At 38.2% G+C, this 25,827-nt stretch overlaps 2 protein-coding genes across 7 annotated transcripts in view; one reads left to right on the top strand and one right to left on the bottom strand.

Annotated features, from left to right (window-relative positions):
- Positions 1–119: 119 nt before the first annotated feature.
- On the bottom strand, positions 120–764 carry atoh1b (atonal bHLH transcription factor 1b). Its single transcript, XM_086085283.1, has one exon. The coding sequence runs from the start codon at positions 723–725 to the stop codon at positions 120–122; it is 606 nt and encodes a 201-aa protein (XP_085941409.1). The 5' UTR covers positions 726–764.
- Positions 765–7,046: 6,282 nt separating this feature from the next.
- The window catches only part of LOC147168673 (uncharacterized), a 142,467-nt gene continuing 123,686 nt past the window's right edge, over positions 7,047–25,827 (top strand). For 3 of the 6 annotated variants that reach the window (XR_015095982.1, XM_086085120.1, XM_086085118.1), the window contains exons 1-3: positions 7,218–7,408; positions 9,504–9,567; positions 9,733–9,813. Coding sequence is in view for 3 of the 6 variants with exons in the window: in XM_086085120.1 (XP_085941246.1) it covers positions 9,540–9,567; positions 9,733–9,813 (109 nt within the window). In the remaining 3 variants the exon portion in view is untranslated. Of the gene's footprint in view, positions 7,104–7,217; positions 7,409–9,503; positions 9,568–9,732; positions 9,814–10,714; positions 11,109–25,082; positions 25,506–25,827 lie in introns of those variants that run through there. The other 3 variants (XR_015095981.1, XR_015095980.1, XM_086085119.1) reach the window with 3 other exon arrangements.

The following is a 25,827-nucleotide window of genomic DNA, read 5'->3' as shown; positions in this document are numbered from 1 at the left end:
CAAGTGACATCTTAACCATTCGATGGCATATTTTAAAAACTATTAACTAAACAATCCAAACCGTCGTGCCATCATTTTCTAACAATGTTATTGTTCATGGTACTCCCCCGTGATGTGATTTAACGTCCTCCGTTTTGACTCTCTTCTACGTCACTAAGATGAGAAGATTCTCCATCACTGCATTGGCAGGAGTTGCTTTTATGAAGCCCGCTTTTAGGCCCGAGTATGATGAGATGGGAGGAAGAGGAGTCCCTCCGCTCTGTCCGCGGGTTCTGCTCCGTCACGTGAGTGTGCATCACGTTCCTCCTGCAGGAGCTTTTCTCCGCGGAGGCCGGATGCTGCTGGACCATCCCGGCCAGGATCTCCGACAGCTCGGTGATGTAAATCTGCGCCATTTGGAGGGTGTCGTACTTGGACAGCTTCTTCTCGTTCTCCATCGACGGGATGACGCTTCTCAGCTCGTCGAAGGCTTTGTTGAGGCCGTGCATCCTCCTCCTCTCCCGGGCGTTGGCGGCCACCCGCCGGTGTCTGTGCGGGCCGCAGTAGGGCGGCGCCTCGGCCGCCTCCGGGATCCCCGCGGCGGACACGTTGCCCGGCATCTCCGGCGCAAGGTGCTCCGACGCGTCTGTTCTTGCGGCGAAGACGCGCAGGGAGTTGGGGCAAATCCAGTTTTTGTGCTCATCCACATGCTGAGTCCAGATTGGAAGCTCTGTTTTGGTGCTCATGGTGAAGTGCTCTCAAGTTGTTTGCACTGCAACATGCATGCAACAATTTATAACTGTCCCCCCTCCCAAGTTGTTCCAACCCCCCCTTAGTGTCACTGACTCTTGACGGGTCCGCAGCAGCCAACCCCCTCTGAGCCTGTCACAGCAATTAAACAAAGCGTCTTTTTTTTTTTGTGGTCATTGTGCATTGTAACTCTATATCACTACCTTATTATTAACTCCACGCAGAAGGTAGGCTATGAATCATTTAACAGCGTGCCCTCAGAGAAAGACTCCTAACTAATTGTAACATACAATTGGCAGCCCAGCTTTAAATCAATCAACAAATGCACCAATCACATTTCAAGATTCATTTGGGATTAAATAAAGTTATTTGTTATGTATGGAAGAGTATTGCATTCACTTGAAAAAGGAAGAAGAAGTAATTAGTTCATAGGCTTTGAATTATTCTTTTTCTACTTCTTCTTATTATTTTATAGTTTCTGTTTTTAGAGTAATTTATTTCTGTTGTATTACTTTTTTCCTGTTATTTTTCTAATATATTTTTCTAATATATTTTTCTGGTTTTCTCAATTTCTTCCCTTTAAAAAAACATTACATTTTTCTGAAAATTGTACCAGTTTTTCACATCCTCCCCCAGAAAACCCTGTTTTTCGGGAGGTTTTGTTTATTTTTGCCTCCCAGAATATTATTTTTTTCTGTTTTCCTCAATATTTAAATATAATAAAATATGTTATTTAATTTTTTTGAATAATTGTTTTTCTGAAAAATTTACCAGTTTTTCAGATTGCCAAGGGAGAAGGCTTCTCCAACTTGAAGTTGAATTGCCAAGTAAAGTACCTGTCATGGCAGTTTGTGGAAAATCGATTCGGATGCATTTCTCATGCTTGTTAATTGGCCTTCAAGGCGGGTTTGTTCTCAAACAAATTGTAAAGACTATTTGCAGAAGAATAATAAAAGGAACAGGTGGAAGGCAAAGGACCCAGACACACCTGTCCGTGGCAAAGCCAAGATAGCTGATAAGTAAAGCCATTTATTGATCATTAAATACATCATGTACACCCAAAGCATACTGTACGGACTTAAGCCAAAAAAACCCACATTGCATTTTAATACAGTATATGTACTTAAAAAAAAAAAAATTTAAATCAATAAATGTGCCAATCACATTGCAGATTCATTTGGGATTAAATAAAAAAGTTGTTATCTATAAGGAAGTCTGAGTAATTAGTTTATGGCCTTTGAATTATTATTATTATTATTATTGTAGTTTCCGGTTTTCAGAGTTTTTTTTCTGTTGTATGACTTTTTTCAGTTTTTTTAAACAATATTTTTCTGTTTTTCTGAAATTATTCCCTTTTAAAAAAATTGACTTATTTGATTTTTCTGAAAATCCTCCCCGTTTTTCAGGTAAAAAATTGTTTTTCCTCGAATATTTTTTTCTCTTTTATTTTAAATATTATTTCTAGTTTTCGTACCTCTGGGTCGAATGTATAACAAATCTAATTATTGTAATACAGAATAATTCATTGCTCGTGTTTGTCAACAAATACGTGGGAATAGGACGTTAAAAAAAAGAATCACATTAAAATGCAATAATGAGGAAAACAAATCACAATTAGATTAGCTTTCAAAATCACACATGAGTTTTTATAATGTAAATGCTTAGAGGGCCAGATTAACTCATTCACTGCCATTGACGGCTATAAACGTCAACAAATTATTTTAACTATTTCTATTAGTTGAACTTTTTTTCCACTTTTGTTAATAAGAGTATGAAAACCTAGACATTTAAAAAAATATATATTTTATAAGATTTTTAAAGAAAAGATTATTAAAAATTAGGGGCGTCAGGCAAATAAATTATTAAAAGTTAGGGGCGTCAGGCGATTAAAGTTTGTAATTGTAATTAATCGTTAAGATTAGTTAATAGTTAAGATTAATCACAAATTTGACATCTGTTCTAAATGTACAATAATTTTCTTCTAGGTTTTCATACTCTTGTTAACAAAAGTGAAGAAAAAAAAGTTAAACTAATAGAAATAGTTCAAATGAATTTTTGACGTCTACAGCCGTCAATGGCAGTGAATGAGTTAAGCCTCCTCCACAGACCAAGAAATGAACTTCTAGCAAACAGATAAATGAAAAACGACAAATAAATACATGATGCTCCATTTGCTTGTCAGTTCAGCCTTGGAGGCCTTTGCTCTGCGCTCTTTTGAGTGTCTTTCGTTTAGTTGTGATGATGTCCAAATCAGAGAAAAGACAAATTCCGTTCCGAGGCCAGCGTGCCTGTCGTCTGCTGTCCCCTGGCACCCCAACGCAAGACGAGTCGCCCACGTCTCCCATATGCCGCTCACCGCGGCAACTGGGCTTTCACGCCGACGCGCCGTACTCTGACACTAGAGCAAACGCCTCATTAGGTCATCAATTACAAGCCGGGAACCTCCTCAGCACCGCCGCACAACATCAGACGTGTTTTGCCACCACGCGCACTTGAACAAATTAAGCATCTCTCTTTCTCGTCTGCTGTTTGTGTGACAAGCATGACTGAGCGGCAGTAGTGAAAATCACCGTGACCTGCCTGGCTGCCAGCAGTGTAATGAGGCCTGCTTTTAGTTGAATAAATTGGCACACTCCGTCCCGGGGTGTCCATTCAATTCGTGGGCTGCATGAATATTTCATTCCTTCAGCCCCACTGGCAGAGCAACAGCCTGCAGCCCTGCGCGCTGCCTTTCAAAAAACACAGCTACACTTCCCATCTGGTGCGGGGCCGGGCGGGGAGGTGTGAGGAACATTTTGAAGGTCAACGCCTTGTGACCTCCTGCAGGGGAGACACTGATGCCTCACAGCAGGCGCCGGCCAGGGAGGGGACACACGCCGACACTGTTGCAACTCTCGGTGGAGAGCGATGGAGGGGAGACGGAAAAGTTCATCCTCAAAAGAGTTTACTTGTTGGGAAGACTTTAATGCCCAACTTACGGGGGAAGTCAACTCAAAGAATGTTCTTTACCATAATACACACTAAACACAGTATTCTGATTAATATTGCGTTTGTGGAATATGAATAAATAAATAAATCCACCTGTTTTTATTAGCGGTGTCAGGCAATTCAAATTGTTTATCATAATTAATTGCATGACTTCAATGGATAACTCACGATTAATCACACATTTTATATCTGTTCTAAATGTACAATAAAATATATATGATTTTTTTTATAGTTTTCATACTCTTGTCAACATAAAAGTGGAAAAAAAATGTTCAACTAATATAAATATGGCTGCATCTTTTAGTCATTGATAGTCTTTTCATAATTCCAAAAATTGTGTTCAAATTAAAAAGATGTACTGTACTGTAAAAAACGAGTATGGTATTGATTTGTGCTGAAGTCATTTTTCTGCCACTAGATGGCATAATTGCATTTATAAGACGGTGACAGCTCAGTGCATTTTTCTTTTCATACACAGTAAATTCTGGAGGGTAAATTTGTCTCTATTTTGAGTAAATTTGACTCTATTTAGAGTGGGACCAAATCAAATCAGTTTTAGAGTAATATTTACGTTTGGAAGAGAGTAAAATAAAGAATTTTGAAAAAGGGTTGAGGAACAAACTTACTGCCTTCAGTTTGGGTGACTGCCATACTACCACCTGAGCTATGCCCCTCCTACTGGTTGCTTATATCCAAGAGACCAAAAACATATATTTCTGTCTCTTGGAGTTACAACACGAACGATATACTAACATACAGCAGGAGCTGCGTGGCTCGGGGAGTAGATCGGCTGTCTCCCAAGCTGAATGTCGTGAGTTCGTTCCTCTTGAGTGACTTTTATTTTATTTTTCAAATCTTTATTTTACTCACTTTCAAGTGTAAATATTACTCTAAAACTGAGTCTATTTACTCTAAATAGAGCCAAATTGACTGTGTATTAAAAGCAATACAATAAATGAATTGCGATAAGGCAAGATTGCTGCAGGTTAAAATGTGTTTTGTGGACCAAAATCAAAAAACAATTTATCACTATCCGCCATTTTGGTTGTTTACTTTCGCCTCAAACGCTTTCAGGTCGGAACTGGGAAAAGCCAGCTGGGATAAATCCGACGTTGGCAACGACCAATCACGGCTCAGGACGGAACATCACATGACCAAATTCAGAAAAGTGAGTCGTGATTGGTCGTCAATAATAAAAGCACTCTCGCATGTACATTAAATTGTGTTGTTAGAAAGTTAGTGGAAATTAAAACAGCAGTACTTTTATGCGCATGACAACAGTGGGATATTGCTTTAATTCTTTTGCTTTTCAGTTAACACTTTAACGCTAATTGCTGTTTTATTTTGCGGGGAAATAAAACCACAGCCACACACACAAAAACAAACAAACAAACCATCCAAATGTGTAATTACTATTTTACACCACCATTACAATTTTAATTTCAAGGACCCCAGGGATTGCAAGCACAGCGCCAGCACGGGTTTTGCCATATTTAAATGAACTCCAAGCTATTGCTATTAACCGGCAGATTTGGTCCACATCACAATAGTTTTTACATTTACAGTACATACGGCGTAAGACTAACAAAATGTCTAGCGATAGTTGTGATGCTCCAGTAATGATGAAAGAAGATGCAAACCACAGAACGCTTAGCAAAATGGCCGCAAAAACATTTTAAATAAAAAGAGTTTAAACCTAGGTTTTGTGATATAACATCAACTTGTAGAGAAAAATACAGGAGACAAAAACGGCGCTGGCAACTCTCTCGAATGTTTATCCCAACCTTGCTGTATTTATCCACATGACGCCAACACACGTTCAGGGTGTGCAGTTCACGCACATTTGCAAATGGAACACAGCCAGGTGAGCTGTTATGTTGCTACTGCTTTGTGTTTGGCGTGACAGGTCATCTCTCAGCTTGTGGACTTTTAATGAAGAGAGATCACACAATTAAGGGTGATAATAATAATGGATGATGGCTGAAGGGAGGCCTTGCCCTATGCAAGTGAGTCAGTCCTCAATCCTGCCCTACATTGCTGCTAGTCCATCGTTTACTAGGAGAAGAGCTATTGGTGGCTACACTAGTGCCTTTCAATTTCAACATTGTATCTGTGTAGCACAAGTGAGGCCCCGCAAAAACGGCAAGGATTATATTTCCCCAAGATGCCAAATTAATTCAGTGCCGCTTCTCAGAAGCTAACGCTGTTAGCTAATGCTAATCAGTCCTTGTGGCGGCCGCGGATCAGGGTGCAGAGACGGTCGTTGAGTAACCAGAAGGTCGTAAATGAAAACAGCAGAGGCCCCAGAATTGAACCCTGTGGAACACCATACGTTCAGTTATACTTGTGAATTCATATTGCACTTTTTTTCTTCTTCTTTGCTCGGCATAGAATGAAGGGATTACAATAATAAAGAAACCACTTGACATATAACGAAACATTTGAGTCGGGTATGTTTCTTGACCTCCGCCATTAAACGCCTGAGACTGACAAACCCAGGCTAAACCATTGGCATAGATGTTGCGATATAGCAGAGGACCAATCAGAGCAAAGTTGTTTTCCATTTTCAAAACCACTCAACTTTATTGCTAGATCACTTTAAAACAGGTGTGTCAAACTGTCTGTGGTCTAATAATCTATAACAGGTCAAAATATTTACAAGTAGGCTACATTTTGAAAATATTCCCATTTATTATTATTTTATTGTAGAGTAATCTGAAATGTCTTAACAAAAATAAGCCTATTTTTTTTTTTGCATCAAATCCTGGGTAACAGCCAAATTTCAGAATGCCATTTAAGTGGATATCAATGTGCCCTCCAGTGGACAAAATTAGCAATAACAGTAGTTTTTTTGTGAAAAAGTCCAATTTGTGTTCTGTCCTCACAGTTGGACCCCTGATGCATCAGTTCTGGCCCCCCGGCCGTGTGTTTAACACCCCTGCTTTAAAACATCGATCACTGAAACAAACACAAAGTGCTGTACATGAAGTAAAAATTAGTCAGTTAACTTCAAACAATAAATTAACATAAAAACAATAAACAAACTTTGAAGACTAAAATAATGGCATGCTGAGTCAAAAGCCAAAGAATAAAAATGTGTTTAGAGACGAGTTAAAACAAATAATATATGGACAGACAAGGGCCTTGCCTAGTGTTTAGCCACTGAGCCTTCAATATTATAAATTAATAATAATAATAAAAAAAATACTACTAGCAGCTACTATGCATAGCTACTAATAATTTAATAATATTTTTCTTTTTGCTGTTATAAACTTTCAAACTACCAAACTTTATTGCACCAAGAGAAGCAAACGTTGACAAAGGTGAAGTGTTAAGCAGGTGTGATTGATTATATTCGCTCATTTTCTTACAATGGAGGAAGAACGGTGAGGTCAGCCATATAGTCAGTAATTAGCCACACACGCACGCACGCACGCACGCACCCACACTCACGTGCACATACACCACCCGAAGCTACGGAGGTGCTTCTTTTTTTTTTTCTTCCCCGGCACATACATTACACATCTTAATGCAGGGGATTCATTCCACACGCAAATTAGCACAATTAGCAGCCTCATTAATTTGGTTCAAGGGAAGTCATATTTCAGACGCAGTAACGCCTCATTAAGTCAGTCGAACTAATTGACGGATGGTGTAAAAGAACTATATGGTCTATGGAACGCTTTTTAAAGTAAGTAACATTTTTATAGTCTGTCTATCGCACGGACGTCGTGCTAAAGCTAGCAAGTCTGGTACCTGCACTAGCATGTGGCGCTTGGTGCAGGAAATAGACGAAGCCCTAAAGATTAAATGACATGTTTGGATTACAACGTCGTTGTTTTGCCCTTGCCGTTGAATTAGAAAGTCACAACAAAATAGCTGACTTTGCACCTGCTGGGATAAATTCTGAAGTTCCTAAAATTTATTATTAAAGGTACTTTTATTCATTGATGATTTGATCTAATTATATAACGGGCAAATGTATTTACTGTATATGAAATATTTGCAAAACCCAATTTTATTTTTAAACTAGCTATTTAATTGAACATATTTTACAAATACGTGTTTTTTGAAACCATTTGTCCATTACAAAAGTCAAATGTGAGCACAGAAGTTTGTCACCACTGCACTATATGGACAAAGGTTTTCTTCATGCCGGCAACACACATATTAATCAATATACGGACCGTCACATGATCAAACCCGGAAAACAGGTTAGAGCACTTGTATAATAATGGGTGGATGAATGTTGATGATGGATTTTTTTGCAAAAGCCAAATACTGTACATCTTATATCATCTATGCCACATTTGAATGATTCAAAAAATCAGGAAGAATGTAACATAAGGCCTCAGAGTTGTGAATAACTGAAAAATGTCATTCTTTCCGCTTTTTCTTTGTGATATGCGCACACTCAGAGCCGACAACGAAGCACTCTAAAGCAGACATGCCAACCTGAAGCCTAAAGTCAAGTTTTACTGAAAAATAATAAAATCCTTCTCTTTGCTCTTCCCTTCCTCCTTGGGACATGCGGGCACTCATGGCCAACAGAAGTGGCAAATCCAAGTCCAGAAAGTAAAAACCCTGCCACAGTTTGGCTTTAGCCCCAGGTGCTAGCTAGCTAGCTCCCATGGTGCCCATTTACTTGCTAGGAAGCTAGCTCCCATGGTGCCCATTTATTTGCTAGGGAGCTAGCTAACTAGCTAGCTAAAATCAGGGGCTAAAGCCAAACTGTGGCAGGGTTTTTACTTTCAGGCACTAGCTAGCTAGCGCCCTAGCCAGCTCCCATGGTGCTTGTTTACCTGCTAGGGAGCTAGCTAGCTAGCAAGCACCAGGGGCTAAACCAAGACTGTGGTAGGGTTTTTACTTTCTGGACCTGAATTTGCCAACAATGAGGCGCTCTAAAGCGAGCATGCCAACGGTCTATTTGAATTGCAGATGCATTTCCGGGGGTGTCATAGCCATAGTCGTGTGTTTTTATGGCTTGCCACTATTCTCGTGTGTAAAGCTGGTCCCATGTTGAAGATATTTTTAGTTCCCACACATGAGCCTCAAAACAATACATGCACATGTCATGACAAACAATAGGCTGGAGCATCCATTACGCGTTGTTAAATACTAATCCACCAGTGACAGCTCTCAGCGTGTCTGCATGGTGCTGAAGTGTCTTGAGCTTTTCTTCTTCATTTGATGGACTGTGTCCTCAGAGCCGACTCGGCGCTCCTCTATCTGCCATATGGCACGCTACCGCAAGAAAGGAGCTAAGTCCAACATGCAGAGGCTGTCACATGTGACATTAATTACGCATCTTGAATGATGAAGCCACTAATGAGCAGTGAGTAGGTTTAATGCAAAATAGAGGACATTTTTGTAAGAGAGGCTTGTAGGGATGCTAAGCGAATGCAGACGGATTTAGGTGTTATTAAATAATTTTTTTTATAATACTGTCAAAATGTGCACAAGCTAATCCAATACAAGGGCTGTGTATGGGGGGGAAAAAAAGCAACATTTTGGTAGTGTGCATTCATTTTTAGTCAATTAAGGCTACCGAAACAACTGAGATAATGTGGTTGCAGAAGTATGCACACCCTCTTCAAGTCAGCAGCAGCACACACCAGACGCCATTTAAAATGCCTCTGATTGAACCCAAATACACTTAAGCTGTTCTAGTAGGCTTTTCCTGCCATTCCCCCCTACCTCTCCCGCTTCCAGTAAAAGCCTCCAGGTTATGTGCTGACAGTGACTGTTATTTCAAACTGTTCATAATTTCTTGCACCTTCTCTCAGGCCCCAGTTGTAGTTGAAGAATAACAGCCCCGAAGCATGATGCTGCCATCGCCGTGCTTCATAGGTATGGAGTTCTTTTAGTGATGAGTAGAGTTGGGTTTGCGGCAAACATAACTTTTGGCCAAAAAGTTCAACCAAGGTAACATTGGACTTTGGAGATAATGAAACCAAGGTTGAACATTTTGCCCATTTAATATTCATTTATGAAATTCTTCTTGATTACTTTTAGGTGCTGCGCAGTGGGAGGACCGACTGTTCCTGGGTTCGAATCTCATCACAGGCCCTTCTGTGTGCAGTTTGCAAAATCTAGGTGGGTTATCTGCAGGTGATTTGGCTTCTTGTTAACCACGTGATGTTTTAATTTTTTTATTTTTTGTCTATATGTGAGCTCCCTGCCTTTAACTCCTTAACAGGACAGGCAGTATAGAAAATTAATGGATAATGATTAATATGACTTCACTTAAAATGTATTAATATGTCTGCATGTTTATATACGGTTTATGCCAAGACTGATAAAAAAAAAAAGAGCACATGCTAAGGTAGGGCTGCTCAATTATGAAGTAAATATTAATCATGATTAATATTAATCATGATTAATTTGGTAATAATTGTAATCACAATTAGGACAATCATTAGTTTTTTTCTACAAAACAAGAAAATGTTTAAACATGTAAAAAATATTAAGACAAATACATTTCTTTGAAATACTATAATTATATTAAATTAGTCATTTTAAAATGAAAAAAGTGCAAATATATACATTTAAACGACTCAAAATTAGTCTTAATAATCTTTTAATTTTGTTTACAACTGCCGATTTTGTAATTGTGGAGCGTAATAATTGAAATTGTAATTACATTTTGATTAATTGCACAGCCCTATGTTAAGGAGAAATAAGATATGCATTTCCTGTCTTCAATAGATAAAAAAATAAGTGCAAAACACTTATTTTTTTATTAATTTGAAGCTAAAAGCTATCAAAGTGAGTAAACACAAAATCTCTCACTATTTGCTTCAACTGCAACTACCACTAGATGGCAACAGCACAACACCTTTACTCCAGAATTCCCTGCAGGCTCTGACAACAAACATGAGCTGCATTCACTTAAAAAAAAAAACTCTAATGGAACATATTGATGTTTTTAAAAAACACAGCTGCACACTAGATACCGTGAAATTATATAAATACTGTAACTTTATTTACCTCCCAGTTCCCAGACATGCATCCAACATTCATTAGGGAGGGCAGACACCTCCAGGGGGCTCAGCAGTGGTCAGTAATCAGACACCTATTAACTGAAAGGCTGAAGATGTTATCATAACAAGGCTCAGATCACTTCCCTGGGGGATTACGTCCCGCAAGATCCATGCCAAGACAACCTGTGATGATCGAATCCCAACCTAAGCCGCCTTCTCTTATCCCTTGGAATGTTTTCAGCGGTCAGTAGGGAGCAGCAGCACTCTGCTCTTTGCCGTGATGAGCAACACTTTGCCCATTGACATCTTTGACCTTGTGAATTAAAGGTGCAATACAAAGTGAGGACTCTTAAGAAGTCATGTCAAACCACGTGAGACGTTTTTTTTTCTTCTTTTAAAAAGTGCATAACCTTCATGTCTTAAATACACACGTAGTCAGTAAAACGCTTACCAAAGGGCTCCCCTTTGACTTTCTTCATTTGTCGTCTATCATGACGTCTTTGTCACATTTGACTGACATTCCACACTGAGCTTATTCAGAAAAAAATAATCTAATCGTCTGATAATGTCGTCTGTCACAATGGCGGTCAGAAGGTTATTTCGACAAGATTATTTCATTTGACACATAGTGACAAGCAAAGCCAACTTTAATTATAATCATCCAATCCCTGAAATTTGCTGCGAAGGATTGTTCATCAAGTTTCCGTATGGATTTTCTATGGTTGATTAATGTAATTGGATTGGAAATCAGCGACGTTTGAGCTGTTGCATCCACGGGTGCGATATTTTTATTTCTGCTTCTCCAAGTCCAAGTGTTTTTCAGAAAGCAGAGAGAAAACAAACCAGACGGCACATATAAATAACCGAAATTATGAAAAGATTTTTTTTTTTTTAGCACCTGACTACTGCCACGCTAACACTTCACATTGGTGCGTTGGCTCCTTCTTAAAGTAGCTTTGATGAGAAAAAGAAGGTGTGATGGGAGAGAAAGAATAGTGGAGGTTTGGGGTGAGACTTGTGCTTGCGAATGTAATCATCGAGACCAAACGCATCGTTTTCAACTCTTATAGTGGAACCTCGAAAATCGGACACCTGAAAAGTGGTACAAATTAGCCTCAAAAATCAAACTGCCATCAAGACGTGATCACAAATTGTGAGAGTTTAGCTCAGTGAGCATTGAGGAGCTTAACTTTTTTTTGGCGATCTACCAATAATAGGCAAAGTGTAGAAGTGTTACCACAACCATGATAACCGCAGAATAGGAAATTACAATTTTGGAAAGTTATTTAGGAAAACAATTAGATTAAGCTTCTTTCCACAAAAGACAATTTGATTCAGTTTTCAATACGTGGGATGTAAAATGATTCAAGGATGGTTCAATTTGTGGAACGATTCGGTTCGATTTGATATTGAGCTTATGATGCAATTACTTTTTTGAACAAAAACATTTGAATGAATTTTTTTGTTGCACCCCTAATGTTAGTGCATTAATTTTGAGTTAATTTAAAGTTCCTTTAATGCCACCATTTTTTTTACGCACGATTAATGACCGGCTCTTACTTAGAAAGCCCGCACTGGGGGAATTCAAGTCCTAACGCAGCAGACACGTCCAAGTCCAAATTTAACAGTTGTAAATTTAATAATAATGCATATATTTGTGGAGACTGGGGTCAAGTTGTATTTTACAATTTAAAAAAAATTTGCATAATTTCACAAGTTACTTCATGTTAAAGATTAGATAACTCTTAATATGAAAATATAATGCATTGAGTTGTCACCGTCTTACAAATGCAATTATGCCATCTAGTGGCAGAAAAAGGACCTCAACACAAATCAATATCACACTCGTTTTTTACAGTACAGTACATCTTTTTAATTTTAACTAAATTTTATGAATTATGAAATTACTGTATCAATGACTAGGATGCAGCCATATTTCGATGTAACATTTTTTCCCACTTTTATGTTAACAAGAGTATGAAAACGTATTGTGCATTTTATTGTACATTTAGAACAGATATATAATTTGTGATTAATCGTGAGTTAACTATTGAAGTCATGCGATTAATTACTATTAAAAATGTAAACGCTTGACACCCCTAATATATATATTACTTAGCAGATAGATATGAACATAAATAGACTTAGTTGAAAGTAAAATGGGTAAGAATTAGTATGAAAATGACCAGAGAAGCGAGAATCCAAAACAACAAACCGTGTTGAGGATATTCAACCACAAAGCTGAATATTTAATGATGCTGCAAACACCCTGTTATGTCTCCATTGATGTGTCTGTCAAGGATGGGATTAGTTTTACTTTGTACTATCGTGAAGTGGTTTTACCCCTCTTATATTGCAGTAAAGCATGTCAAAATGTTACTTTAATGATTCACCTGTCGAGTTATTAAATATTTGTGCCTAGAACTAATTAGTGACACATTCTTTGGGATTTTTTTTTTTTAAATAATTGGAAGCCAACCAAATTGTGTTGGATTTATATGTAATCCTCATGTGATGTAATAGTGAGCTGGAAGAATGACTAAAGGATTAGCGCAGGCAGCCATGATCACACTTCCTCTCCACCCCATCAGCCCTCACCTTAGTCACCCCAGACTTAAGTGGAGGTTAACTTGTTGATGTCTCAGGATTTATCCGGGACATATATTCCCAAGCTTGTGGTTAAACTGTATGACAATCATTAGCACCTTGTCCTTCATTGTGATCCTCATTTTGCAAAGTGCAAGTGGGAGAGCTGGGGGAGGCAAAGTAGTAATGTGGGAGCCTCTTGGCCGTAGGAGGGTTGAGCAGAGATGGATGAGATGGGTGAGGCATAGGTCAAGGTTGAGAAAGAAGAGGAGACTGGAGGAAGTGGATAAGAGGTTTGAAGAGTGCGCTATTAACAACATTTAGAAAGAAATGGGATCAACGAGCAGGCACGTAAATCCACAGTATTGCTTTTCCATGTCACGTATTTGCCCATTCTTGCTAGCCATGGTTTATAGGGCTCAATCTCAAATAGATGTTGATTAGGCCAGGGTTAAAAAAAATAAATAGAATAATCGATATCGATTCGATTTTCCTTTTTGAGCATGATATCGATTCATAAAACCATAAAAGTCGATTATTTTAACTCATTCAAACCAAAGTATGTTTTTTTAATATGAATAAAACAAATGTATACATTTATTTTCCCTATGCTAGAGCATACAGAAGGCTTTGATGCAGCTTCTGACTTGAAGAGGTCACTTAAAGCAATAGTAGTTACAAAAAACTGCCAGCCAGCAGGTGGCAGCAGAATATAAGAGATCAACCACGGCCATGTTGCAACAAGCTTTTTCCCCTCAGTGTTTTCAACAGGTTTGTGAATAATGATAAAAAATTGCTGCAAAACGGAAACGGATAAAAATAAAATTCCTGATGAAAGAAGAAACTCAAATTTTTATTTTGGTAGGTTGCATGTTTTTATAGCAATAGAACAAAATATTCTGCGGGCCTTCCAAAATCAGTAAAAATCCAGTAAAATGGTGAATTAGTTCATGCACCCCCCCCATCAATTCATAAGAAAAAACAATTTAAATGCCAATGTTTTTGTATCTTACTGTTTCTTGAAATTTACTGTTCACATGAATTCAAAAGTATTTTCTTACATTTATTAATTGATTTATTGCACTTAAACACAATTCAGAATCTTTTTAATTTATATTTACAATTATTGAATTTGAATTATGAAATATGAAATATCTTCATCTCATCTTTACTGATGTCAATTTTTGTGTAGCACTCAAGTAATTACTTACTGCCTCTACAAAATTTTATTTGGAATTTTCTTTTTGTGGAGTTTTTTTTTTTTTAAATCATGTCGATTTTTAAGAAGAATTGATGTTCCATAATTAATCAATATCACATTGAATTGAATTGAATTGGGAATAATTGAGATTGAATCGAACTGAACTCTTCAAATTGATTGAGGAAAATTAGAATCGATACCCAGCCCTAATATTGATAGACTTGACAAGAACAGCAGGAACAGGAATGAGACATGCTACACAAAGTGAAGAAGAAGAAGATTTGATAGTAGTTGAGTTATATGTGCAGGGAAAACCCCATACAGGCTGTGAATATTTAAAAAAATCAAATGAAAATCAGCAAGAGCTTTTGTTTACTCTTAAAACTGCACACTACCAGGATTGGTAATGGAAACGAAACATCTCTTACTTGTTTGTTGATGTGGCGTTTATAGTATTTGGAGGGAGGCATTTATTTTATCAAGTTGATGATGTTCTCTTTAACTAACTAGGATGAACTACGGTGGCCCTAAAGAGTGGGGGAAAAAAAGAACCCAGGTTGCATCCCGTGTTAATGAACTGCTAAGATCTATTGGAAAAGTTCAGACCACAACTTCCCAACACATTCAATCGACGCTGATATATTTCAGTCAAGTCATGTGGGAACACTGTGACAGTAGTTTCTCCTCTGAGTGAAATTACTTTTATCTTGGTTGAGTGACAAGTGGGAGGTTAGTGGAGGAGGGAACACAACAAGCTCAGACATGTTGTGAGATCTTGACACTTGGCACCAACACCTCCATAAAAAACAAATATAAAAATACGCTTCGCTTATGACTGAACCAGTTTGCTCTTTAATTTAAAAATGAATTTTTATAACTGCTTTTCATCTAATTCTATATTTAGAAATGTTTCTCATCCAAATAATTACTGTCATCCATTCACTGCTTCATTAGTGTTGGATAAAGGTAGAGGCTACATCTAATTTACATAAAGAAATGGTGTCAGAAACGGTTTCAGATTTTGGTGTACGATTATTGTTGAGAAAAAAAAGCTTTATGTTTTTTTCCGGTTATTATTGTAGACATAAAAAAAATCACACCAGCATCCTTTGAATTTTTTTATTTTTAACAACAAAAAATAACTGAAAATATATTTGTTTTTAAAACAAATACAGCAGATTAGACAGACTCTTAAAATAGCGCTCTAAAATACTCTCTTTTTCTTTCATCTTTCAATTTCTTTCCATTTCAACCATACTTACAGATGAAATGTTTACAGGCGATTTGTGCAGTTTACTGCTACACATGTAGGCATTTTGCAGCCATAAATGCGTATGCCGAGATACGTTTCCTAGGGGTGCCAAAATGGCTGCCCCGCGGCTTTAAAAGTCTCGGCCTATGGCGTCCCCAGCGGGTGGCTGGCGAGGCTCGCGGGAGCTTCCCGCCCTGTTGCGGAGTTGGGGAGGCGGCCAGCGGTCGGTCGGTGGCGACGGAACGGCGAATGGTGTGCTGGTGGTTCTCGCCTGCGGCGATGGCGGCGACAGCCGAAAGGCCCGACCGTTGCGTCCCGCGTGGCCTCCGCCACTCTTGCAGCAGCCTTGTTTCGGCCTCCCCTTTCCCTACGTCCACTCAACATGGTGCAGGCCGGGCCGCGGCCGGCGCGGGGACGCCCACTGCCGGTGCCAGTGCGGCCCGATCGCCTCGGAACCCTACCCACAGCCATCGGGTACGCAACTCTCCCCGGGCGGTGTTCAAAGCTGAGCCCTGTGTTGTTGTGCGCCCGCTAAATGGGCCGTGTGGAAACAGAAGAGCTATGAACTATGCCGCATGGCTCGTTTTGCACCGCACGTGAGCGGAAATAACCGGTGTTGCTAAACGGTTGCGGTTATTAAGTCCTGAAGTTGAAAAAAACCGCGGTTATTTGTAAAACTAGTTAATTGCTGCACCCCTAGTTGTAACCCAAGGACACCCTGTACATAGAAATGCTGAATATGATCAAATACAGTGGTACCTTGACTTCAAAATTAAATTTGTTACATAACCAAGATTGTAACTAAATGTATTTCTAATCTCAAATAAATTCTTCCTGCTAGAACAAATTTCATTTCAATTCATTTGAGACACCCAAAAACCAAGTGTCGAGTCAAGGTATATTTTATTGTATTATTGCCATCCCTTCATATTAACCAATGTAAGTCAAGCAAAAAAAAAGAAAAAAAATACAAATATGTGCAACGGTGTTCCAAAGGGTTCAATTGTGGGGCCTCAGCTGTTTTCATTGTATCTGATTCCCCTGGGCTCCATCTTAAGAAAACAGTGGTGGTTGTTTTAAAGTGCTCTATAAAAATTTAGTTGAGTTGAGTGATGGGAGTTAGCGTCCTAATTGCCTGATTTGCAATCCAGCACAACTAGCTATTCAGAACCTCGGGTAAGAACCAGGTTCACTCTTATATGTACCCTATCTCTGCAGCTGGTACCCTAAAGTAGTGCCTCTGTCTTCCTACTCTTACAAACCGTGTAAATCCTGGATTATGTTGACATGATATAAATACACATGAGGATTTTATCATGTGTAGTGCGCTCACGTAAGCCCTGAGCATACGTTACACAAGTATGTCAATGATGTAGTCAGTGTGGCCCCCTTCACATTCTGTATCTTATGGAGGGAATTCATTAAAATTGTTTATCTCATGCTTCATGCGTCTCACGACTTTACATCTACAAACTGAACTCCTAACAAGCTGCGGAGCAAGGTTATCCATTTCCACAATTTTAAGCTAGTTAGCCTACATGTAGACAGTTCAGCTACCTCCAGAGATTACACATGACACAGTAAAGGGACTCCCACAACAGAATTAAAATGTCAAAAAAATGTCTTGCATGTACATACGTTTATGTAAATAAATACATAAAGTATGGATGCAAAAGTAAGTATTTAATGGTTTCACTCAATATATTAATAGGTTAACACCTCAAACTGTCGGATGTGGTGCTGAATAACAATCAACATTTACTCTATCCGTTATTTTCTTTTAAGGAAATCATTTGGAGTGAGGATTTGATTGTGCTGCTTGTCACTATACGTCGCTGGTGTAGATCGATGAAAAAAGATGCGTTCATTAAATTCTAAGTTTAAACTGAAATGTATTAATATTTGTATGGATGGATGGTCGTTCATTATTAAATTAATTGTTTTACTCTCTCGTTATTCATAATTGCTCTTAACCAAACAAAAATATTAGGGGTGTCAAAATTTGTGCGTTCATTTTGAGTTAATTTAAAGTTCCTTTATTACCACTAATTTTTTAAACGACCACCCCTTACTTAGAAAGCCTGTACTGGGGGAATTTCAGTCACAACGCAGCAGACACGTCCATGTCAACATTTAGCAGGAATAAATTTAATAATAATGCATATATTTGTGAAGACTGAGATCAAGTTGTATTACAATTTTAAAAATGTGCAGAATTTTGCAAGTTACTTCATGTTAAAGATTATATTTATCGCTTAATATGAAAAGAAAAATGCATTGAGCTGTCACCAACGTCATAGAAATACAATTATGCCATTTAGTGGCAGAAAAATGACCAACGCACACACTAATTTTTTTTTTACAGTGCATATTTTTAATTTTATGAATTATGAAATTACTGTATCAATGACTAAAAGATGCAGTTAGTTTAACATTTCTTTCCACTTTTATGTTAACAAGAGTATGAAAACTTAGAATTTTTTTTTTATTGTACATTTAGAACAGATATAAAATTTGCGATTAATCACGAGTTAAATGTTGAAGTCGCGCGATTAATTACGATTCAAAATTTAAAGCGCCTGGTGCCCCTAAAAATATATATTTTATTTTATTACTCTATGAAAATTATGAGTAGAATACTAAAATATTATATAGCTGCAACCTTACTTGGAAGCTCTTCTGAAGTTGTATTGCAAACGGTACCTCAGTAGCGTTGTGTCAAGATGAGATAATACCGAAAAAATATATAAAAAATAGCATGAATGGTTGATATCACACGGTTTGCTTTTATTTACAGTAAAAATACCACTGCTTCCGTTTAACCTATTCCATTTCATGTATTTTCTTAGTTCCAAGCAGCAAATGTTTCAAAGCTGGTGAGGTCTTCTCGTCTGGTCGGTTACGTGGCCATTGAGGAGTTGAACGGGCCCAGTGGGATTCCGGACAAAAATGCCTGCTATCACATTTAATACACCACTTTTCATATATGAAAAGAGGCATTTGGAAAACCACAGGGAGCTATGACAATGACAGATACGATGATTTTTTAACCCTCACCGCCGCCGCCCCCCGCCCGTGGTCTGTTACTTCTGCTCTATTCCGCACTGACTGCTCTCTCCCTAATGGCTGTCCCCAACACCTTCGTTCAGTCAGCCAAATGTCACATAGCTGAAACTGAAATATCAACTTGGCACTCAATATGGCGTAGGAAAGATGGGGGAGGCGCTGCCGTCTTGTCCTTAGGGAAGCTATGTGTCTAATTATCACCATGCCAACCTGCTGAGTAAAAGGCCCTTTAATTGATTATTGCATTGTTTTGTCTGATGATTTTTTTTCCCAAAGCGTTGCTATTTCTGTAATGGCTCAATAGTCGTATCTCTAGATTGAGTACATGGTGCGTGCATTGAATTACTGTACAATAGTTTCACAACGCATTTAAAAATAAATGAGTTTTCTAACCCCAGAAATTAGCATTGTTAAAATGTTTGTTTTAGAAATCTAACCAATTCCTCAATTATTAACTCATTCAATCCCAGCCATTTTCAGTGAAGCAACCCCCTTCGCTCCCGGGTGTTTTACTGGATTTTGATTGATTTTGCAACGCCCACAGAACATTCTGTTCTATTGCTATAAAAACATAGAACCTACCCAAAGAAAGATTTGAGTCTTTTTATTGTATCTGCTTCCGTTTTGCAGCAATTAGCAATAGAATATAGCTCAGTTTCATCATTATTCACAAACCTGTTGAAAACACTGGCAAAAAGAGCTTGTTGCAACATGACCCTGGTTGATCTCTTATACTCTGCTATCACCTGCTGGCCATTTTTTTTGTAATAACTATCATTGCTTTAAGCGACCTCTTGAGGTCAGAGGCTGCATCAAAGCCTTCTGTATGCTCTAGCATAGAAAAAAACATAAATATGTTTTTGGGACAATGGCAATATTTAAAATAGAACGTGTTTATACATGTTTGGGAGCAAATTAGTTAAATAACTTTCACTAGATTTGAAAAGAAAGACCTATATAACCCAAAATAAAATGTTTCCTTTAAATTGCGTGAAATGAATGGCAATTTTATATTCTTATAATTTCAAGTTTCTGATCATAATACAGCCACTAGAGGGCGACGAGGACCAATACCTCGAAATAAGGCCCGTTCTCGGCCCGATACGGATACCTGGTATCGGGAGGGAACTGGGTCTAAACTTTTTGGGAGGAAGAACAAATATCTTTATGGTTTAAGGTAGAATTGGACTGTTACGTCTTCCAGAAAATACATTCCCAATGCTGTAAGTGATTTTCAAATGTAGGATTCCTTCAATAAGTTGATTGAAAATGCAGTTTCAGAGCACATGTGGTACAATTTCTTAAACTTTATGACATCAGCTGCGGTCTGCCTGAGGCAGAGTTTCCCTGATTCACACATTCGTCATTTTGTTCAATTCTTCTAGCATGTGAGCCAGTGCCAATAAATAAAACACCGAAGCGGTGTGTTCACTCTACCATGAGTTGTATTCTCCCAAAAATGAGTGGTTTTACAATGTGTTTGTTTTATAACCCAAATCCATTCCTCTTTTGCTGTGGTTTAAGTAATGTTTTTCAGGTTTGATGATGTCATTCCCAGGAAGTGTTATGCTTGTGTATCTGTGGTATTGTGATATTGCCAGGTCAAGGACGGATTGGCGTGTGAGTGCCACATTTAAATGGAATGAGGAGCCTCTTTGATTGGCGGCAAATTAAGTCGGTTGTGTTCACAATGTCGCAAAAACGGCTTGTTTTAAATGCGACACGCAGCACCTGTTTACACGGGTCTGCTTAAAATACCAACACTTAGTCCACTCCGCCCCTGCGCAGATTTAGACTTGCACTGGGCGTGAAAATAGAACCCCCATTGTGGACGTGAGTCTGAATGGTAGTTTGATTGTACGTCTTTGCGCTATATAGTGTAATGCTGTAATATTTAACATTCTTGTCGGATGACTGTATTTTGAAGATGAGAGAGACACACACATTCAACACTTTGTTTAAACACAACAGCGCTTCGCCTATTCTTGTTACAGACGCCTACTAGAAAAAAATTAAAACGGGATAAACTAGTAGCACATGGTAGATAGAGCGAGGCTATATCAGCGTTGGCCTTTTCAGTGTGTGTGTGTGAGTTTGTGCATACACACACAGCCTTAAAGTTCTATTTTGTTTGTCTCACAAGCCTAAATCAATTCAGTTAAATCCACTTTCACAGACATAAATGAAAGACGACTGCTCTGGGTTTTATTGCTTGGAAATGGAACGAGCCGACAATAGTTGCCTGCATAGCAACATAATACATTGAATAAGCACAGCAGGGCAAACGGCAACTTTGAGTTGCAATCATGAGAAGACTGAAAGCACATTTTTTTCAATTGTGAGCAGTGCAAATTGAGATACCCGATGGCACTGCGTATAGTTTAACAGCTGGTATTTTGCAAACATGTAGACTTCTCTATGCTATATGGCCTGATCAATACTGAGAAAGCACATTAATAATAATCAGAGCAGTTATTGACCAACACACGTGAGCTATTGAATAGTTAATTTGGTGATCCAGTTTGCTCGGACCTTTAATTCTTCTACTTGTAGCTGCACACTTTAGACAAAGGCTTTAACAGACATGCAAAAACGGTTACATGCATGCTCTCACTAGAAGTTAATTGGAGAATAACAGAAAACTGTGGCAGCATGTCTGCTCTAATTGCTCCCTGACTTACACACACTCCTGTATGCTTGTATTCGATATAAATAACAAAAAAAAAAAAAAAAGAAGCTTTAACTATCATTTTTATGAATCCGAACTTGTGAATTTCAATTTTTTATATTTTTGGCTGGGTTATATTATTGGCTGGAAACTATAGAAAGAGTTACTCAATTTCAGTTAGGCCTGGCACACACCTAAGGATTCCTTTCTTTTTTTTTCTTTCTTTTTAAAATTAAATCTCAGGAGGTTGCTTTTCAGGTGAAAAGTATTTTTATTTTCACAATTGGGACTTCCTAGGCTAAACTGGGACTCAGGGTATCTTATTTCATGCCATATCATGTGGAAATGTGTGTTTCCTTGAAAACTCCACTTTAAATATAACTTGAATGATAAACCAGATACAGTTAAAACTACCAGATAATAGTAACAAAGTAAAATAATAAATAAAGTAAAATAATAGCAATTAAAAACAATCAATAAACTACGTACCGGTTGTTCCTGATGTGCTCGTGTTGACCTCTTCGGGGCAGCGTGGTGCCGCGCATGCACACTTAGAACGAGATAAAAAAAAAAGTAGAAGAAGGAAGTTGCAATTGAGCTCTATTAATATTACTTGTTTTTCATAGATTAGGAAGAATGTTTGCCTTTTGAGTATTGTTATATTACCAGTGTGTATGTGTTTATTTGTGAATATTCCTTTTTGAATGAGTATCACTCCCGGATGCTAATTTCCGTGAGCATGTCAATGGGATTTTACATTGATTTCAGCATTAGCTCTGGTAATGTTTTTAAAGCGAAACGTGTCTACCAAGACACAGTACTGAAAGTCCAATGACATGACTACAAAGTTGATCATCGAACTGTGGCCCAGGGTGTCCTGATACTGACTCTCTTATGTTTAAAGGGATACTTGACTCAGTGAGCCATTTTCAGCAGTAAAAAGTAAATATTTTGTCCAGAATTAATTTGATAACTTCATTATGTGGGGAGGTGGGGGTAGTCGTCCCAATGCTGCCCTGCAGGCGTCTCTAACAGAACTAGAGTCCACAGCGGGAGTGCACTCCAGCACCTCCTCCAAGGATCTAAAAAGGCAAATATCCATGAGGACTGTGCACGGCTTAGGCATTCATCAAAGCTGAAAGAGCACTGTGTGATCATAAGAGTAAGTAAAAGGTGGCTCTTTGCCATATAGAAGTTTGTTTATCCTGACCCCTATCAGAGCCTTTGTCCATGGGAAGACCCTCTCCATACTAATTATGGTCAAGTTGTTTGTTGTACAACAGCTCTTTCCCTTGTTTACTAATGAAGACCATGTGTGTTGCTGCTGCAGCCTTGATTAGGATGGATTAGGTGACCTCTACTCGCCCCTGCGGGCATCCATAAAGAGAGACCTTAAATGCTCATCTGTTCTACCTTTCAGACAGCGTCAACGTTGCCTCGGCCTCATCCAGTGTGGTTTGTTTGTATGCAGTAGCTTGCCGAGATCCATCCGTGTTCACTAGATGGCCATTGTGAAAGAGGGCTGAGCCTCTTTCAAGTGCACCTTGGTGGGACACCTGAGGGGAGAGTGTGACCTCGAGGTTCCTTCAATCCATGCACTATTGGTTTTGTTCAGCTAATTAAGAAGCGCTGCTCAGTCTGATTGGTTTCCAGTGTGTAATTACTAAACCTTCCGTTGAGTGGCTTTTCCGAGTGCCAGCTTGTCTGCCTCTCAACTGAGAGGAAATTAAGCAAGCGCTTGACCATGCTGAAAGCTAAGGTCACAAGCGTCATTTCCCCCAAACGAACTCGATGGTTCTAAACACAGGGAGAAGGTGGGGGAGTTCGCTATGTTTATCGGGCTCTTCACAACTGTAAGCCTAAACTAATAGTTTGCTGCCTTGTGGACTACTTTTACCACTTCACGACTGGTAATGTTTGGACATAAAGAGTCACGCCTACATTTGTTGTGCATTTCTTTGTGATAGAATGGGTATTTTTATGCCTTTTTATGCTCATCCAGATGGCCACCACTGGCATACACACTTAAATCTACCTGAGTATAAATCAGTGTTATCACCGGACTAAAACTAGACAAGACTAGACTAAAACCCTCATTAGTAAACAATAACTGGGACTAAATCAATATGCATTTTTTGTCGACTAATGAAGACGTGACGAAAATGTACTTCACTAAAAACTGGACTGAAATCTATGGACATTTTAGTTCATTAACAAAAACAAGACAAAATTATATGATTTTGTAAAATCTTGACTCTGCTAATCTGTCAGACACACAATGACACACCCCCTTTCAAATCTGCAGCTAGCGAGTGCATCATGCATAAACACATGGGACTGACAGGAGGTGGATTCACAGTAAAAAATATTTAAAAAAATACAATTGTAAATTGTAGTTATAATGTAACATTAATCCAACGGCTATAACGTTTCAACATTAATATGAATCCAACCACAACTAATGCTGGCTAATTTAGCTCACACTGTAGCATGGAACCATAGTAGCCACTTGTTGATATACTGTAATTGTGTGAAATTGTTTTTTTTATCAAAAAGATTAATGAAAATTTTATGTGAAATGTTCAACATAATCTGCTGACCAAAAAAATATGCAGGGGTATAATGACTGTCCTCACTAAAACTAGACTAAAATGTTGACAGTTTTTGTTGACTAAAACTAGACGAATAAAATTATGTTTTCTTGGACTAAAGTGAAGACTAAAATGCTAGATTTATTTTATTTTTATTTTATTTTATTTTTTCGATTCATTTATTATTTTTATGCTAAAAATGGACTAAATAAAAACGGGAGAGGTTGACTATGATAAAAACTAACAAGCGTGAGTGAAAACTGAGACAAAATTTTAAAATGGCGGCTAAAATTAACACTACTGCAGATGAACTTCGTTCATTTCAAATCCTGCCGACTCACTCGCTAGAATACACCCCAAAAAATATTGCATGCAATTAGTGTAAAAAGATGTATCCATCTATTTTATTGTTCGTTTGCTTCCAATAAAACTGGACACCACGCTCGATGCATAAATACTTGATTGTCGTGGAATTAAAAACAAAAAAATATTAAATAATGTCAACATTGTATTAAAGTGAAACAATTGAAGTTGTTGAACTGTTTCAGCTGATATTTTATGCATTTAAGGGAAAAGAATATTGATTGTCAATGTGAGTTAACATCCATTTCTGAAACTAAATCTACAAATAAAAATCTGTAATATACACCTCCCTCCATCTGCCATTGAGTAAATAAATCCCCATTTGTGGACATTCAACAAACCAAAATGCACTCAGAAGTCAGCGCAAATGGAGCGATCGGCCCGTCTCTCATTGACAATGATGACGGATGAAATACAGTTGCTTTTACAACAACAAAATTACTTAATTACTAATAATTTGTCAAATGCATTCGAGCTCATATTTTCCTTTCGCCAACATTCACTATGACCATGTACGCTTGGTAATAACGTCCAATTGATGTCATCAAAGTCTCAACGTCTCCGATATGCACACAGGAACACTTTGTTGGTGCCGTTTGATGGTTCTGTTACCATTCAGTATTCATAAAGCTTCTAAGAGGAGACTATCTTTTAGGTGAATGGCTGCCATGAGCGGCATCAACAATATCACTGCTTGGAGGGAGAAGCGGAGCCTTCAGTCTTCAGTGGAAAGGAACAGTGAATAAAGGCGCGCCTGACTTAAAGCTCGGGAGAAGACGAAAAAAGGGAGAAAGAAATGCATTTATCAGACGTCTGGAAGAATGAACATGACACGTTATAAAGGATTAGTAAAGAGCAACATCAGAAAAAGCATTGTATTCCAAGGAAAATTATCAATTCATTTCAGATGAATTGGCTTCTAATCTTCAAAGGCCTAACACATTAATTTTTCTTTCAAGTCTTTGTATTTTAGTCCGTTACATCATTAGCGAGCAAATCAGTACCAAAAAATGTTTAAAGAGGTCAGAGTAGAGAAACAAGCAGCATAATCTCAACAAATAAAGCTAATTAAATCTTGTTTTGACGAAACTATCTTTGCAAGAATGTTGCACAATGATGCAATGATTCTCTTACAGCTGCGCTTCAAAGAGGAAATAACTAAATCAAGCATACTCGACATCGTTCATTCAACACTCTTATGTTGTTGCCCCCTGAAGAAAAAAACAAAACAAAAAAACATGATGAAATCCCAAAAAGGAATTTCAAAAAGCAAATTACTGTCCATAAGCGTTTGAACCGAGTGCTCAGCAGATGCTTCCCTCCCGCACACTGCACAGTGATGATGTCATCACAGGTCATCAACAGCAATGGTGTGAATGAGCTTGAAAATTAGGTGAAAA

Source organism: Leptonotus elevatus, chromosome 9 (genome assembly GCF_054856555.1).
Source record: "Leptonotus elevatus isolate MCC_2025b chromosome 9, RoL_Lele_1.0, whole genome shotgun sequence".
Lineage (NCBI taxonomy): Eukaryota > Metazoa > Chordata > Actinopteri > Syngnathiformes > Syngnathidae > Leptonotus > Leptonotus elevatus.
Note: the sequence above shows the minus strand (reverse complement) of the source record. Positions and strands in the feature narration are given on the sequence as shown.

Excerpts from the sequence above, each read along its gene's own strand:
- atoh1b (XM_086085283.1), bottom strand. The coding sequence starts at position 725 with ATGAGCACCAAAACAGAGCTTCCAATCTGGACTCAGCATGTGGATGAG.